The 15732-nt window shown below is 35.9% G+C and overlaps 2 protein-coding genes across 5 annotated transcripts in view; one reads left to right on the top strand and one right to left on the bottom strand.

The window, feature by feature from the left end:
• Positions 1-2230: 2230 nt before the first annotated feature.
• On the bottom strand, positions 2231-4968 carry LOC145946321 (uncharacterized). The gene is made up of 2 exons (XM_083055886.1): positions 4457-4968; positions 2231-3901 (listed from the first exon to the last, which is right to left on the bottom strand). The coding sequence occupies exons 1-2, from the start codon at positions 4757-4759 to the stop codon at positions 3626-3628; spliced, it is 579 nt and encodes a 192-aa protein (XP_082912012.1). The 5' UTR covers positions 4760-4968; the 3' UTR covers positions 2231-3625.
• A 779-nt stretch (positions 4969-5747) lies between these two features.
• Positions 5748-15732, top strand: part of Spg (dedicator of cytokinesis spg) — a 55609-nt gene continuing 45624 nt past the window's right edge. For all 4 annotated transcript variants that reach the window (XR_014426940.1, XM_083055142.1, XM_083055141.1 and 1 more), the window contains exons 1-4: positions 5748-6061; positions 14480-14563; positions 14876-15069; positions 15552-15700. Coding sequence is in view for 3 of the 4 variants with exons in the window: in XM_083055142.1 (XP_082911268.1) it covers positions 5992-6061; positions 14480-14563; positions 14876-15069; positions 15552-15700 (497 nt within the window). In the remaining variant the exon portion in view is untranslated. The remainder of the gene's footprint in view (positions 6062-14479; positions 14564-14875; positions 15070-15551; positions 15701-15732) is intronic.

Raw genomic sequence — 15732 nt, 5'->3', positions numbered from 1 at the left:
CACGAAGGGACGGCGAACATATCTCAAATTCACTACAATTATTGTCTGTCTAGAAGACCTTGTCTGCACGAAAAATGCACAAATCTTGTCACAAAAGATCGCTTCGACTCGCGATAGTCATCTCTTTTTCTCTCTCTCTCTTTCGCATGCACGCACGTTTTTTGTTTCGCTAGCAAGGTCATTTTACATACTCCTGTTTCAACGACGACCTGCCTATCGTCGTCTCTATCGATGACGAATTCGAGTAAAAGTGATAACGAGTAAAATTGCGCGAATTTATTCGCTATCGCGTCAATTTGTTTATTTCGAACACGAGAGAAAGCGAAAGAGAGAACTTTTATATTATATCTGTGTGCAGAATTATTTATCGATACAAATTATACATGTATAAAAAATTTAGATTAACAATTACTGATTAAAATATGCCAATTATACATCTTGCTCGCGATCTGTCATTTTCTTTTATATGTGTAGTGCGTACAATTTTTAATTTACTCAATTGTCATTCAATACGAAACGTGCGCAGTTAAATTGTGCATGGCACACTTATATAATTCGCGGAATTATATCTTTGCCAAGTTAAGAAGAAACGGAATCTGCACGAACGCATTATATACAGGACACTGCATTGCGCTGCAATGCACAATGCACCGTTCCTGCTGTCATGTTTCGCCTCTCCCCCTCTTTCCCTCTCCCTCTCGCCAAAAATTTAGCGGGAAACACGCCCTGCCTCTTCGTGAGAGGAGCGAATAAACGAGATATTTTTCAACGTCGACAATGATTCCTCATCGACAATATTCTTTGTATAAATGACAACATATTCCTCTTTTTACTTCCTATAATTTCTCTTAAAGACGGAACAGCTGATTGCGAGAATAATACTCGTGAGAGACGCGTGGGCGAGGAATGTCATGTCATACCGCGGAATTATCACATCCGAGGAAGCTCGAATTCCACGTATCGTATCGTAGGAATCCGTGCATTTCCATGTGACAGTTGGTTAAAAGAAATACGGAAATATATTCATGCCAATTAATTTGACATTTTATAAACTGTCATATTTATGTTACATATTTTTCACGGATGTCAAACTCCGTTCATCATCGAAATCGAGAAGCGCGAAATGACGTTATTTCACGTGCATTCGGTGCATTTTTCAGACGTATGCATTTTTATATATAATATCCTACTCGCGAGCTAATGAAATGTCAAATGACATATCCGAGAGAATATCACGTGACAAAAGAACGCGCGATTGCAAAACGTTCGCGAGAGGAAATTACATGTCTAACCTCGCGAGAGGAAATCGCATCCTAACCTCGCTAGATTCTCACTCCATAATTCAGTTCTCTTAACACGGCTATTAAAACTAACAATTCGCGCGCGCGCGAGAGAGAAAGAGAGAGATAAAATCCGGGAATCTTGTCGTAACTCGCATTTTAACGTTATTATCGCTGGGTATAAATATGGATCGAAGTAAACAGAATTTTCATATACAATACCCTCCCCTCCTCTCCGGACGTAGCCATGTCGAGATGACGTGTGCAAAATTTTCTTTCACGTGTCGCGTGAAAATTGCAGCATATTCGACAGCTATAAAATAAAATGTATGTACGCTTCGGAAATAGATGCGCGATGATTCTCCGCGATTCGCGAATCAATTCCTCGCTAAGCGTGAAGGATAGATCGTATTACAAGCTTCGCACGAAGCAAGAGTTCCCCACTTCTTTGATTCTTTCCTCCACCCTTTTTATCTCTCTCTCTCTCTCTCTCTCTCTCTCTCTTTTTCTAGGATTGATCTTTTCTCTAAAGATTCTCTCATTCTTAATTAAGTAAATATTTCGCCTAAAATGTTAAAATGTGTCAGTTTAACGCTGTGCGAGAAAAGAATATTATGTGATAATATATGTATATATTATATAAATTGTGGAATATAGAGGAAGCGTTAAGAACTGGCACGATTTTGCGACTTGAGAACTCACCGGCCTTGGAAGTTTTGTTTCTACTTCGTGTTCAGATTCCGGGTGCATTTATGCGTTTCGGACCGTCCTGGTGCATTCCTAAATCAACTGGCGCGAACCGGCACCGGTTGTTCTCTGTCCTATTCGCTTCAATGTTTCCTTTTGGTTACTATTTACACAGACACACACAATATCGAATATTGTTGCGTGCAATTCGCGATCCGGGAACGATATACGATTTTATATATATAAGACGTATTATACGTCTATGACTATATATATATATTTTTTTTTTATATATATATATATATAATAGTTATGGCTGCCAATGGTGCCAGCCGCCTGACTGCTTGCCGAACTCTCGTGTACTGACTGCATGCGGTCTCACAAATCACAAAAGATGGCTACTTATGTGTAACCCTCTATCAACAAAAATAGCAACTAAAGACGAATCGCGATTATTTGGATTAAATAGATTATTTCGAGCTTATTGAGACACTCAGAGCGGGTTTACCAAGAATTTATGTAAAGTTTGATGAATGTAAACGGCGATATGCTCTCGCACTCGCGGATCCGCGTCTTTTGCGTAGGAATTTTTAACGGTTAGAAACTTCGGATTTGTACTGATAGAATTCAGGGACGTATAACGAAAGCGCGGGAGGAGTCCCCTAAATTGCTTTGGAGAAATATCCGGTTATTTTTTTTTGTTTCGGTAAAAAATTTTATTATGTGCCAATAAATAAATTAGATATGTGGTAGCTTGAGAGCAGGGCTAAGGTCGAGTACATCGGAGCTGCCTTATTTTCATCGTTCTAAGCAACGATTTCTCTTTGTAAAAAACCACTTATTGTACACGTGTATATCGAGAATATAATTAAATATATATATATATATATTTATATATATATCTCAATAAAACATAAACTGAGAATATTTTATTATACATAATTTCGTCGGAATAGGATAGATAAACGAGATATAATAATTCCTTTAACATTAATCAAAAAGTTGTACGTTTCTTGTTTCTTTTATGGTCAATGATCACAACACAATGATACGACTGCATAGTATATTCTCAGTTTATGGAGTATCACAAATTTAAAACACATTTTTCTGAGTATTATAAAAAAAAACTTATCCAAGAAATTACTCCTTGTGCGCTATATATCAAAGTATAAAAATCTTTCACTCTCGTATTAAATATTTCTCCGATGATTTTCGCGCAAACAATTTTGAATTTTTTTTCGCGCGAGATTTTGAGTTATCGCTTTGATTTCGTTGTAGATGTCTCAACATGCTGTCAATTAAAAATATTTGCCCTGCCGTGTATTTCGTCGCATACATTATTGCGCGGCATGTGTATATATAAATACGTATAAAAAAGTAGAAATAGAATCTTTCACGATATATATTAATATATATGCGCGAAGTAAGCGATGTGGAATGATTATGAAGATACGCTAGCATATCTATATAAATGCTACTTGTATAAAAAAAATGTTTACCTCGTACGCGGCGAGTCTCTCGCGATTAAACGCACAAATAAATTATATCTCGTTATATAAATGTTGCACAAGGCACGCAATCCCGACTGCGTTCGCTTAGGAAGTAAAGAGAAAGATCGCTAACAATTTCGCTGGAGGAGGCACCCTCCTGTAACCTTCTTATCTCAGCACGGAGAATCCCTTGGCCTTCGCGAAGCGAAACGGTCTGCAGTTTATGTATCGCGCGTTGCACTCCGGCGACGAGGTGTGCGCTGGCGTGTTGATGTCGTTTTCCTTGTCCCAGGCGTGTCTCGGCGACTCGATGCCGAAGGGACTGTACAGCTTCGTCGGCGTGCGACCTAAGAGCTGGCGGGAACGAGTCTGAGGCGTCTGCATGTTGCGTGGCGATTGTTGTTCCTCCAGTCTCTGACGTCTGCGCGTGGAGCTTCTGAATTTCTGCATATATACAAAAATTTATTAATTGTTTGCTTTTTTTTTATATATTATATATTAATATATAAAATTATATATTAATTTTATTTATGTATTAAGTTCTTTTTTGTTCTTTTTCATTAGATTTTCTTTATTTCTTCTTATTAGAGACTTGCGTACAATCTTATTATATATGCAACGTTGCAGTCCATAGAATTTACATTATTTTATTTAGCAGAATTTTTAATGAATATATTAATTGACTAACATAAGAACTCTTCTCTGCTAATTTGAGAGATGGTTATTTTATACTGAGATTGATATGAAAATAATAAATTGTAATACACAGTAAATTATGACTGCAAGTTGCACTTGTATTTTGAATATAACTTTTTTACTTTCATACAATTTAACAAAAAAAATTAATTTATATTACCCATATGATCAATTCACGAATGAGGAATGATGCTAATTCAAATCTGTCAACACTAATCGAATCATTAGGATAAAATATGACACAAAATAGAAGAATAAAATCGAAATCTTTCATCAGATCGAGATTTACGGTTCCTCTCATACCTGGGATATCGTGCCGAAGGTTGTGCGCACAGAAGATATCGTCTTGGACAGCTTTTCGGCGCCGTTCCGTAACGCTCGTCTCGAGTCCGCGGACACGTTGCCGAGGCTGATGTTGTTCCAGGCCCGGTCCACCGCGTCCTTCGTCTTCGGCGACTTCTCCTTCGCCCCGTCCCCGACCTTCTCGAATCGATCCTGCAAACGCTGGCGCAGGTTCCGCGACGTCCGCACCATCTCCGGCGAGTTTCGCACGCCGAGGACCTCCCGGTGAAACGTAAACGACACGCTGCGCGAGTCCGGCCGCATCTTCTCCTCGTCGTGATACCTCGGTCGTGTCGCGCTCTAAATCCTGCCGTTCCTCGCAAACCCGCAACTTGCTTGGGGTCCCTCCTCCGAGACTGCACGAGACTGATCCGGGCCGATCGAAGGACAAAACGTGACAAATACGATCGCGTATCGCGTCACCGTTGCAGACCGTTGAAAACCGTTTGTGAATGATTTTGACCCGACTACACGCGATGACAGCTAGAGGGGAAACTCATCCTTATGCCCACAAAGTTTAGTTATTTTTTTAGTAACAAAATGGCGTAGCCAATCGGAGGTGTGGACGATAGCGTCGGACCTCTCCATTCACGGATTAGGTACAATAGAGAAAATATTAGGAATAAAAATTATTTTAAAATAATAAAATCAAAAAGACTCTAATATAAGGCCCTGCGCACAATAGAAAAAATATTAGGAATAAATATTAAATATTAGGAAATATTAGGATTTTAAAATAATAAAATCGGAAAAACTCTGATATAAAAATATAAATTCGGGTATAAAGGACTCTTACTAGTTTATTAGCCCTTACTAGTCCTTTATACTCGAATTTGTATTTTTATATCAGAGTTTTTTTGATTTTATTATTTTAAAATAATTCTTATTCCTAATATTTCATATTTATTCCTAATATTTTTTTTATTGTGCGCAGGGCCTAAAAATACAAATTCGGATATAAAGGATTGATAAGAGCTAATAAGCTAATAAGAACTCTTTATATTCGAATTTGTATTTATATATCAGAGTTTTTTCGATTTTATTATTTTAAAATAATTCCTATTCCTAATATTTTCTCTATTGAATGCAGAGCCCTAATTTCTATCGCGCGCTCTATCTAGATCATTTCGTACACCGTGCATTTGGCGCGGCGCGTGACGTATGTATAGCACCTGTCACGTGACGCGACGTCACGTGACTCGCTGCCCGAAGCGGCAGAGGGCGGCGGCGTTGCCGTCAGTCGTGGCTCGCGGCCCGTACCGGCAACGTCGCTGGAGGCGGCATCCCGTCGTCGTCGTCGACGACGCAGTGTGCGAGCAAAAACACACCCAATGTTTGTGTTTTCGAATCGCTCGTGATAAGTGGACGTCGTCGCATCGTCATCGAGGACGCGAGTGTGCTCGGTCAACGCAGCACGTGAGCAAGAAAACAACCGGACGAACACCGTGGCATGTAGCTGCTACTACTACTGTCGACGAACGAATCCCCACGTCCCCATGTCGTCGGCGTCAATCGTCGGCTACCCGAAGATGTGGACGACGATGAAAACCACCAAGTACGCCGTCGGTGAGTTTTCCATCCAGCGTGGAGGGGACTCTTCTCCTCTCTTCTTATCTTTTTTCCTTCCTCTTAGTTCTCGGGTGTCGAATCGAACTTGTCAAATTGCCGCGAAAAGCGCGCGCGCGAATTCGCCACAATCGCGTGAAGTTGTCCGCGAAGTTAGACGACAACGATAGCTCGCGTGATGTCGCGTCCGGTTTCGTCACTCGTGGTCGAGCCGGATCGTCTCAAGAACGAGAGAACGTTCACACCGAGAGATCTCGCCGGCGACGACGTTGTGTATGTATATATACTTGTGCGCTCGTTATTCTGCGCTGCGTACGTGCGTGCGTGCGTGAATGCGTGCGTGTAGGTGCTCCTGCGTGTGCTCCATTCATGCATTGATCGTGCACGCAAGTAGTAAAGTCCGCGCTTGATAAGACCGAGCCGGCTCCGGATCCGCGCGACCAAATTTTCAACCGACTCTTCACCGCCGTTCTTTATTTCGAATTGTCATCATCTCATCTCGAGTCGTTGTATATGAGTGAGTATATCTACGATAATTCGTGCATGATGACAAGATCTCGGTAATTACAACGATTATTTATGATGATTCTTCGAGCATTGAGGTTAATCTTTGTGCACATTGGACGTTCAGAAATTGACGGTTAGAAATTAGAATCTCACGATGAATGCAATTTTACGTGCGATTTATTCCGGGAAAACGTGACTCATATATGTATTATCGCGTTTTCATTGTCGAGTAAAGATAAAGTACACATCAGGAACAAAGAGTGTTCGATAAAGAGAAAATTAAATTTTTTTTTATATTAGATTATATTAGAAAATATATTAGAATATTTGAGTATCTAATTAAGTATCTAAAATTGCACAAATCTCTGTGTGAAGCTGTCGCAAGTTTAAGATTCTTGTAACTACTAATTTTTTAATATAGGTAATGCAGAAAGAAAATATTTTATATTATTCAGGTAAAAATTTAGTTGCCATTCTATTATTGTTTAGAATTCTACACATATATAATTCGGAGTTTTAAATAAATTTTTTAATATAAGATTAATGTATATATTTTAATATAATATTAGAAAATTAAAGTTAAATTAAAATAAAATTAATAAAATAAAATTACAATTAAAATAAAAATTATATATATGCGTACACATACGTATGTGCATATATATAATTTTTATTTTAATTGTAATTTTATTTTATTACATATATATACATATACATATAATATAAATTTTGTTTAATATTATTTTATATAAGAATATACGTATTATCTTATATTCGAAATTTTTTACGTAAAACTGCGAATTATATGCGATATATATATATATATATATGGATAAAATGCATCAGAAAAACGCAAGAAAGAATATTTTTAACGAGAAGAAAAATGATATTACGTTTCTTGAAACAGATTACACGGATATTTTCCGGGTTTCACAAGACATGTTTCATAAAATAACAACGTAGTATAAACAGAATTTGATCGCTGGAATGTTGAATATGCGAGGAGAGGATCGGCCGCGTTTGCTCAAAGATCTCTGACATCGCAAAAGAGGGGTGGAAAGGGTGGGAAGGCGAAGAGAGCGAGACTTGGGACTTTGGGCTCGGAATCAATTTACGGCTTGGCCTGCATTTTTTTTCGCGATTAATTAACGCTCGCGTTAATCCACGCGGCAGTTGTTTAAGGTCGTTAACGTCGCCTCGGTCTTCTTCAAAGCAATGCAAGCGACTCTCTAATCCGATAAATAGCGCCCTTTAATCGCGAATATCTAGACGAATCGATCCTTTAATCCCTCCTTCGCTTCACTCGATCCCTTTGGTCTTCCTCGAAGGGAGAGAAATCTTAGGAAATTTATTAGACGAGGCTTTTCCGTGAGAACTGTTGAAATAAATAAAATAAATAATTGTGGGAATTTTTATAAAAATTAATATATAATTAATACACTGAAAGAATTTTCTCTTAGAATTTACCTTGAAAATCATGGTAATCGTGGGGCAATATAGTATGGAAAGAATTTTATGAGAATTTCTCTGATTAATATTTATCACAATAAAAATAATAATATCTATCACAATAAAATATAAAACATGTTTGATTAATTTTACTAAACTGCATAGTAAAATTGTCCCATGATTATCATGATTTTCAGGATAAATTCTAAGAGAAAAAATTCTCTCTGTGTATATATGTATAATAGTATTCAGGAGAAATATCGTTTTCTCATGAGAACTATCGGAATAAATAAAATAAATAATTATGAGAATTTTTATAAAAAATTTATCATACCGAAATTTTATAAAAAAATTAATAAAATTAATAAAAATTTATAGTACTCGGGAGAAATATCGCTTCCGGGATTTTTCTCGATTATATATATATGTATATGTATAATACGCACATCAGATTTGCGCTGGCCAAGTGTGTATGTCAGCGACGTGATTAAAGCACAATCTTCCAATCTACCAATGTACGACACTATTCACGCGGTCATGCCCCTATGCGTTATTTCTTTTTAACGTCGGTCGTATATAGATGTAGAACCTGTCTTTCCTTTCCTCTCTTTCGCTCTTTCTCTCGTGTGACAAGTCTGCAGATACATTATATTGCTGCCATTACCGAGACCCTCGTATATACTGAACCCTAAGCGTAAAAGGCCAGATCCATCCCAGTCGGAAAAGCCTCGCAGCACTGTCCATTTTTTATGATTAACCTGCGGCTATCTTGCACACGTTTCCGGTACCAATACCGTAATGCTTTTGCCCAAGCTGAAAATACTTTTTGTTCCAAATTTTACAGAACGATCTCCATCAGTTTCTGATTTTGAGGGGAAAAAGTGTTATTATAAAATTTAATTATTTACCAATAAGTATCTATTTTTTTTAGAGATTGATTATTTTCTACGATTATAAGCAGAGACTATATCTCATAAAAAATTACATATTATATATATATATTATTATATATATTATATAAAAATTATATATTATATACAAACTCTTTCTCTTTCTTGTTTTTTATGACAAATAAATTTCATGGAAAATTTAAAGTCTATTTTCGCATTGTGCAATTTATTATGCCAATGAATTAAACGTTTTTCCATCTCATACGACAGAAACACTATAATGCGCGATGCTATTTTAAGACCTACTCGATCGCATAAATGTTAATATTAGGATCGACAATATCTATATTTCGCAATATATGTATATGAATGACGTTATCGCACTTCCTGCCGTCTCGCCGTGTCTTTGCCGTTTGTTAACCACATTTTAAACGCGCAAAAAGCTGCCGGTAATTCAACTGGCATATACATACATACCGCATTGCCATCGCTTTGATGCTTTTGACATTTTATGATCGCGCATATAAAGCGACGTTTCCGGTGCGAAAAATGTGCGGCAAAAATAGTCACGACAGTAATTTGCAATCGCGAGAATTTTCTTGGATCTCCGACTCTTCCTAGAAAAATCTAAATTAATAAATTTCGCGCGAAGAACTAAAGTAATCAAAAGGGAATAATATATATAACACGATATACATATAATAATTTAGAATCTTTTGATCAAATTTAGAAAAATATTTTAAAAATAATTTTTTAATGTTTGTGATAATATTGCACAAATTTTCAAGTATAAATTTATTGCAATATATATATATTATTTGATATAATACACGGAGTTTCAATTTTCGAATATTGTGACGAGCTTTTCTTGCTGGGGAAATTTTCATCGAGAAAGATGAGCGTGGATGAAAATGGAAAAGCATCCCATTACGAGGGTCCACGAGGCATTATGATTTCAGATGTCATTGTTTATGTCTTCATTTCGCGACCCTTCCGAAACGTACCGCATCCTACCACCGGCATTATTGACGTTTGATGCCGGCTTCGCACGTGTGACTGGTACCACGTGTGTGCTCGTGTATACATACCGGCAAGGGAGCATTAACGATGCTCCCTCGCGTGAACTTACCTTTCCCTATCATATATTTATTCCTTCGTCTAGTCGTCTTTTATTTTCTACTCTGCATAATTTTATTTCTCGATACAAAAATTCTTTCGCGATTTTAATAATTCTCCGAGAAAATTATATCTCTCTCAACCGGTTAGATATACCGAAAGAATTTTCTCTTAAAATTTACCCTGAAAATCATGGTGAGACAATATGGTATAGAAAGAACTTTATGAGAATTTTTCTGATTAATATATTAATAATATCTATATCACAATAAAATATAAAACATGTCTGATTAATTACTAAACTGCATAGTAAAATTAATCAAACATATTATATTTTATATTGTAATAGATATTATTATTTTTATTGTGATAAATATTAATCAGAGAAATTCCCATAAAATTCTTTTCATATTATCCCACGATTATCATGATTTTCAGGGTAAATTCTAAGAGAAAATTCTCTCTGTGTAGAGATATAAATGTTTTTATATATAATTTTTTTCCGCGGCGACGTTTAAACGGCGTTAAATATGTAACACGAGAGAATTTGGCATTGTCGCTCGGAGAGAATGGGAACGTAGGGTCGGAAAATTTAGGAAAAGAACGATAGAAATGGCTGCCAGGCCTGTGCTTGCGGTCCCCTCACGGGTCGCAAATGTTTCGTACGGCCGAGAAAGGGAGTTATCGATTTAATTCCCCGGGAAAAGCCATGGGGGAAAGCCGTGCGACGCGAACACTTCGCGGCCTGTCCTTTGTTCGTGTTGCTTTGCCAAGAATGGAATTTTTTTCGTGCGATGCGCCCATTTTTAATATATTTATATATATTTGAAAAATGTGTCCATTGTATGTGCGATCCTTTGCCGATTGATATTTATATACACTAAAAAAAATGAATTTTGCAACTATAGCAAAAATTTTGTAGGTGCGAAAAATTAACTGAGGTAGATAAACAATTAGCAAATATTGTAATATCGTATATATTTTGCACGTAATCAATCTAAATGACAGAGACAGAACTAAAAAATTCTATCTGTGACAAACGATATTCTATCAGATACAAAAAATAGCGATAATTTTTGTTGCGACATCTAGAAATTTTTTTGCGTGATAATAGATAATACTGTGTATAGAATATAATAAATAACATTGTATAGTATATATATATATATATATATTATGTAAATAATTTCATTATTTTATATTAGACGCACAGAATGCAGAGATAAAAACCTCATGACATAGTTCCGAAACTACACTTTTTTTTCTCTATCGTATCTTGCATATTATTTTTATATCTGCATTGTATTTAATTTTATTATTTTAATTTTATTATTTTCTACTAAATTTTTCTAATTAAATTTTGTTTCTTGTTTTTCTTAATCTTAGTCTCATAGTTTTATTCTAGCTCAACATATCATTTAAATTCACTCGAGAATGTTTTCACGTTATTTCTACATTTTGACGTTCGTCATGCGAATAATAAATTTAACAATATTCAAGAAAAAGAGAGACGTTCACAAAGAAAGCTAAACAACAGCTCATCTGTCTGGTATGTTGAGAAATTTTCGATTAAGAGACTATGCAAAATGATCCGTCTACCATCCGGTAGACGCAAAACATTCCACGTATGACATTCTATTGATCGCGCTATCTTTCTCGCAGCAAACACGTGGTAAATGCATTGTCGCGATTCTCTGTCGATTGATCACTGAAAAATATCTCTTTGTTGTTGCCCGACAGAAAAAAAAGAAAACTTGATGGATACTATCATTCGTGCAAACGTTTCGCGTCATTGATTCGCAGAGATTTTTCTATATTCTCTCGCGATTCCACGAACTATATAAATCAACGGAACGTTTCGCTGTGTTATTTTAGTTTGTTCGTTTTCGCTGTTAAGATTTCACAATTGGAAATATACACATAATTATTATATATAAATTATGTGAAAATTATAAGTATTAAAAGTATATGAAAATATAAAATAAATATTACAAATATAAAAAACACGCACATAAAACGCGCAAGTTATAAGTTAAGAAATTTTGAATTTCCAACATTATATAATATAATAAAATTATTAAGTATAAGATATGTGTCTTTTATATATTATTTTTTCATTATAACATAAAATTTAACTTTCCCTTTAAATTACCAAATTTATTCACACTATCGATTTTTAGCTTACACTACATTCATCTTTAAATGAGCTGCGAGATTGAAATTCAATTCGGATTCTCATCAGTTTTGTGCAGCTGAAAATCGCATTACGCTACGTCGCGCGGATATTCGCATTTTTGCATTGGATGATTGTGCTTGTTTTTCGTCATGATACGTATGCGATGAACGATATCGGTTTTTCGTGAATGAACGCTCTCGCGATGGAATACGGACCATTCGCGCGTGTAACGCTGTCGAAAATTGTGCCACGCAGTCCTACGCATCGCACATCGCTCGTGATCGGACAATTCAGTGGGCGAGCAAATGCGCAATGCCAGTTAATAGTATACAGGATGTTGCAAAAAATACGCTAGAATAGTGTACATCCCATCCTCGGCGTTAAATTGCAAGTTTCTATCTCTGAAGTACTGTATCGCGAACATTAGTTTATTATTTTTTGAATATCGGGGATAATAATATAATAATTAGCAATGTGCTGCTAAATTAAAGAAAGATACTCTTCGAGAGAAGTTTTAGATAAGCTTTATTTTAATGAAAATTTTTACGACAAAAAAATTTGCCTGTTGCTATAGAAAGAATGTAAAAGAGTAATTTCCAATATATTACTTTCTCTCTTTTGGGAGAAATATATATTATTTAATTAACTTTGATAACAATATTACTCAGCCATTAGAATTTCATTGAATTTTATATACTATTGATTGCTAAATTAAAATAAACAGAGGCGTCTCTCATATTAAATTCTCACCAAAGAAACACTAGATTTTAAATTTCTCGCTACTTTCTCGACACACCCTGTATACCTACGCATATATAAACCTACCACAAAGCATACCCACGAGAAAAGGCATAAAGAGTTGGAGAAAGAGAAAAATAGAGAAAGATACCGAGAAAGAGAGAGAGAGGGAAACGCACTCATTGAGATGCGTCTCGCGTGCATTTCTCCGGCAGTCGTGGACCGGAAGCTGGCTCGTCATACGTGACGAGTATCCGGTGCCCCGGAGTCTCTTATCGGGTCTGACAATTCTAGGAAAGGAGCCGATGGCATGTATCTATTTCTATAGAGACAGAGCTTAGGGATGCATATGTGATGGACGATAAGCAAACAATTTTTATTGTCGATATTATCCTAAATTTGGTATTTGTCGATGTGTAAACAAAGTGCGTAAAAGCACAGTGTTGCGATAGGGAGGGCGAACTATAATAATTCATATCTCTATAAAAATAGATAGGTAGATAGGTAGAATCTTATCACTTCTGATGCGACAATATTATTCTTCAATATTGTATCATATCGAGAAAGACACAATTAATATAATATATGTATATTAGAAAATATGTTGTATTTTTCTGATTTCTTAATTGTGATTATATAATTTTTAATATTATAATTACATTTCAAAATAATAGAATTACGTATAATATGCAACAACACACATATAACGTTGTAATATTACAACGTAATATATATTTAATATTTAATATTACACAGAGAGAATTTTCTCTTAGAATTTACTCTGAAAATCATGGTAATCGTGGAACAATGTGGAAAGAATTTTATGAGAATTTTTTTTATTAATATTTATCACAATAAAAAAATAATAATATCTATCACAATAAAATATAAAATGTTTGAATTTTACCATGCAGTTTAGTAAAATTAATCAAACATGTTTTATATTTTATTGTGATAGATATTGTTATTTTTATTGTGATAAATATTAATTAGAGAAATTCTCATAAAATTCTTTCCATACCACATTGTCTCACGATTACCATGATTTTCAAGGTAAATTCAGAAAATTCTCTCTGTGTACAATTGTAATATTAAATATAATTTTATATATAGAAAATATATTGTATTTTTCTTAATTGTGATTATATGTATAATTTTCAATATTATAATTACACAAATTTCAAAATAATAGAATTATAATATGCAACGACACACATATAACGTTATAATATTACAATTTGACATGCAATGACATATAAAGTTGTAATATTATAATATTACAATAATATTGAAAATTATTATAAAGAAAGCGCCCTATCTAGGGTATAATTAATGCAAATTTAAGCATGATTTGCGAATGTAAACGTGGAGTTATGCTATCGATCGTGATGCTTATATTAGTTTACGCGGGTGTGTAGCCAGATCTAGTTAACGCCGATGAATGACGACGGCGACGGCGCTCGTTAAAAATATCATTGCGTCATATCGCATCGTGACTGCACCGGTTCCCAGATAATAGTCCGTTATGTTTCTCTTTTACAGCTGTGTACAACTGGCGAGGGGACACGCGCTATGGACTACCCCTGGAAATCGGAGAAACCGTGCAGATTCTGGAGGAATGTGCGGGTAAGTCATTCAATATTATCTCTTTTTTCTCGAGAAAAAGATATATATATATATATATATATATATATATATATAGATCACGCGTGTTGCAAGTTCCGCGTTCGTTCAAGATCAGGGGAAGCTTGATAAGCTCATCAGCGGAAACCCGATGATATGTAGCACCCTGATAGTCGGATCATCAGGAATGATGTTGGCAATAGGGAAAAAATTAAAGAGACGCGCATGAAAACATTTCTATATAATTCAAAATTCATAAATCATCGTGTCAATCGATCAGCTGTTTTACCGAGCTAGGTGTTTCGACAATTTCAGGCTGGTACAGAGGCTTCTCGACGAAGAATCGCGCGGTGAAGGGTATCTTCCCTAACACGTACGTGCACCTGAAACCGTGCAAGATCGACAGTGAGGGCCTCTTCGAGTCCGTCATACCGTTGGAGGATCCGGTGGTCCGGGAAGTCATCCTGGTCCTGCGAGAGTGGGGCGGGATTTGGAAGAGGCTGTACGTGGTGAGTATATTTCGTTCGCCGCTTCGTGTTTTCTCTCCCCCTGCCCTCTCCGCCATCCCTCCTAAAAGCTGCGAAAGTATCTCTGCCTTTGTGCGCTTCGGTTAAAGGGAATATCTTTCCATTATTAAAAATTGCGATCGACGAGCAGAAAATTGCGATGCTTTTCTTTCTTTCAGTCTCTCCTTGCTCTCTTGTCCATTGGAAAAGTTTCTCTCCGTCATTTCCGAGTTTTATATGTACCTCGAAGTTGACAAAGGTTCTCCGAATAAACTTCCTTTATTTGTACAAAATTTTGTCAATAATTAGTATTCTCAGTAATTAATACTTTATATATGTTTTTCACGTTGTATAAAGTTATGCAATATAGGTAAAGGAAATTGATTTCGGACATATCTTTTTTTTTTTTTAGGATATACGTCAAACTTTTTTTTTATGACTCAAAATGCAAAATTTTGCAATAATATCTTTGCTATCTGTCGCAGGAACGCGAGGAGTACAAATTCAATGCGTTGCGCAAAGTGATGCGGGAGTTGCTGGAATGGCGGCGGCAACTTTTGGCCGGCACCCTCACCACGGATCAGACGCGGGAGCTGAAACTACGGATAATCAATAAAGTGGATTGGGGGAATCGGTAAGTCAAGAAAAGATACACATCTTGCATTA

Source organism: Prenolepis imparis, unplaced genomic scaffold (genome assembly GCF_030444845.1).
Source record: "Prenolepis imparis isolate NDT839.2.m4 unplaced genomic scaffold, iyPreImpa1.0 SCAF_15, whole genome shotgun sequence".
Taxonomy (NCBI): domain Eukaryota; kingdom Metazoa; phylum Arthropoda; class Insecta; order Hymenoptera; family Formicidae; genus Prenolepis; species Prenolepis imparis.
The sequence above is the reverse complement of the archived record's forward strand: the minus strand, read 5'-3'. Positions and strand labels throughout refer to the sequence as shown.